This window comes from Cystoisospora suis, assembly GCF_002600585.1.
Source record: "Cystoisospora suis strain Wien I chromosome Unknown contig_1346, whole genome shotgun sequence".
Classification (NCBI taxonomy): domain Eukaryota; phylum Apicomplexa; class Conoidasida; order Eucoccidiorida; family Sarcocystidae; genus Cystoisospora; species Cystoisospora suis.
This window is the reverse complement of record NW_027154146.1, coordinates 20339-21216: the sequence shown is the minus strand read 5'-3', so window position 1 is coordinate 21216 and position 878 is coordinate 20339. Positions and strand designations below refer to the sequence as shown.

At 38.5% G+C, this 878-nt stretch overlaps 1 protein-coding gene across 1 annotated transcript; it reads left to right on the top strand.

The window, feature by feature from the left end:
• Positions 1 to 16: 16 nt before the first annotated feature.
• Positions 17 to 859, top strand: CSUI_003123 (uncharacterized protein; the record flags this gene model as incomplete). The annotated part of the gene is made up of 2 exons (XM_068063321.1): positions 17 to 115; positions 713 to 859. Coding segments are annotated over 2 exons (117 nt in total), but the record flags the coding sequence as incomplete, so codon positions are not given.
• Between the last annotated feature and the right edge of the window lie 19 nt (positions 860 to 878).

Sequence of the window (878 nt, the reverse complement as noted above, 5' to 3'; positions counted from 1 at the left end):
TCTCTCTCTCTCTTCTGTCCTTCTTGTGGTGGTGTTCTTTTTCTTTAGAGAGAAAAGGCTTTTGTTTGGCGAACAAGTGAATTCCATCTCTACGTGGCTGTCCCCTCATGGATTGGTGAGAAAGAAAGAAAGAGTGAGAAAGAATGTTTTCTTTAGGTGGTTCAAACAGTTTAATACCTCGCATGTCTCTTCCTTGTATGTTGTATGTGAAGAGCCGTTCCTTCACTATAGAGATGCATATACATATGTATGCATGTGTCTTCATATAAGTCTTTATGTATATATCTATATCTTCGTGTACTGATTGATATGTGATGTATTTCTTTTCTTAGTGATAAACAACGGAGTGTACATACAGCGTTGCTGAGAAATTTAGGTGGTGCAGCAAGCCTAGTAAGAGAGATATGTCTCTCTCTCTCTCATCTGTGTAGGAAGAATGTCTTCCTAAATATACTATCTCGTTGTTTTCCTTGAAGCCTTTCTCTCACTTCTCTCACAGTCTTCTTCCTACATCCCCCCTCTCCTCCATCAAATGTCTTTCTCTCTCTCTGTTTACATATATACACACATATATATACATATATGTGTATACATGCATATATGTGTATCTATATATATTGATAGTGTTCTTCCCCTGCATCAGGTTTGTTTGGCGTGTCTTTCTTTGTATAGTTGTCTTTGTGTCTTTTCGCGTTTCTTTCTTCTTTTCTAGATTTATCGACAGCTGTAATTGAACAGCTAGCCAAATGGATGATGGAGCAGAAGGCCTTCCTCTTTCTTCTCGCAGTCCCCACAATTACTACGTCTCTATGAAGCTACAATACACACACTTCACTCCCTCTGTCTAGAAAGAAAGAAAGAGTGACAGAGAAAGAAAG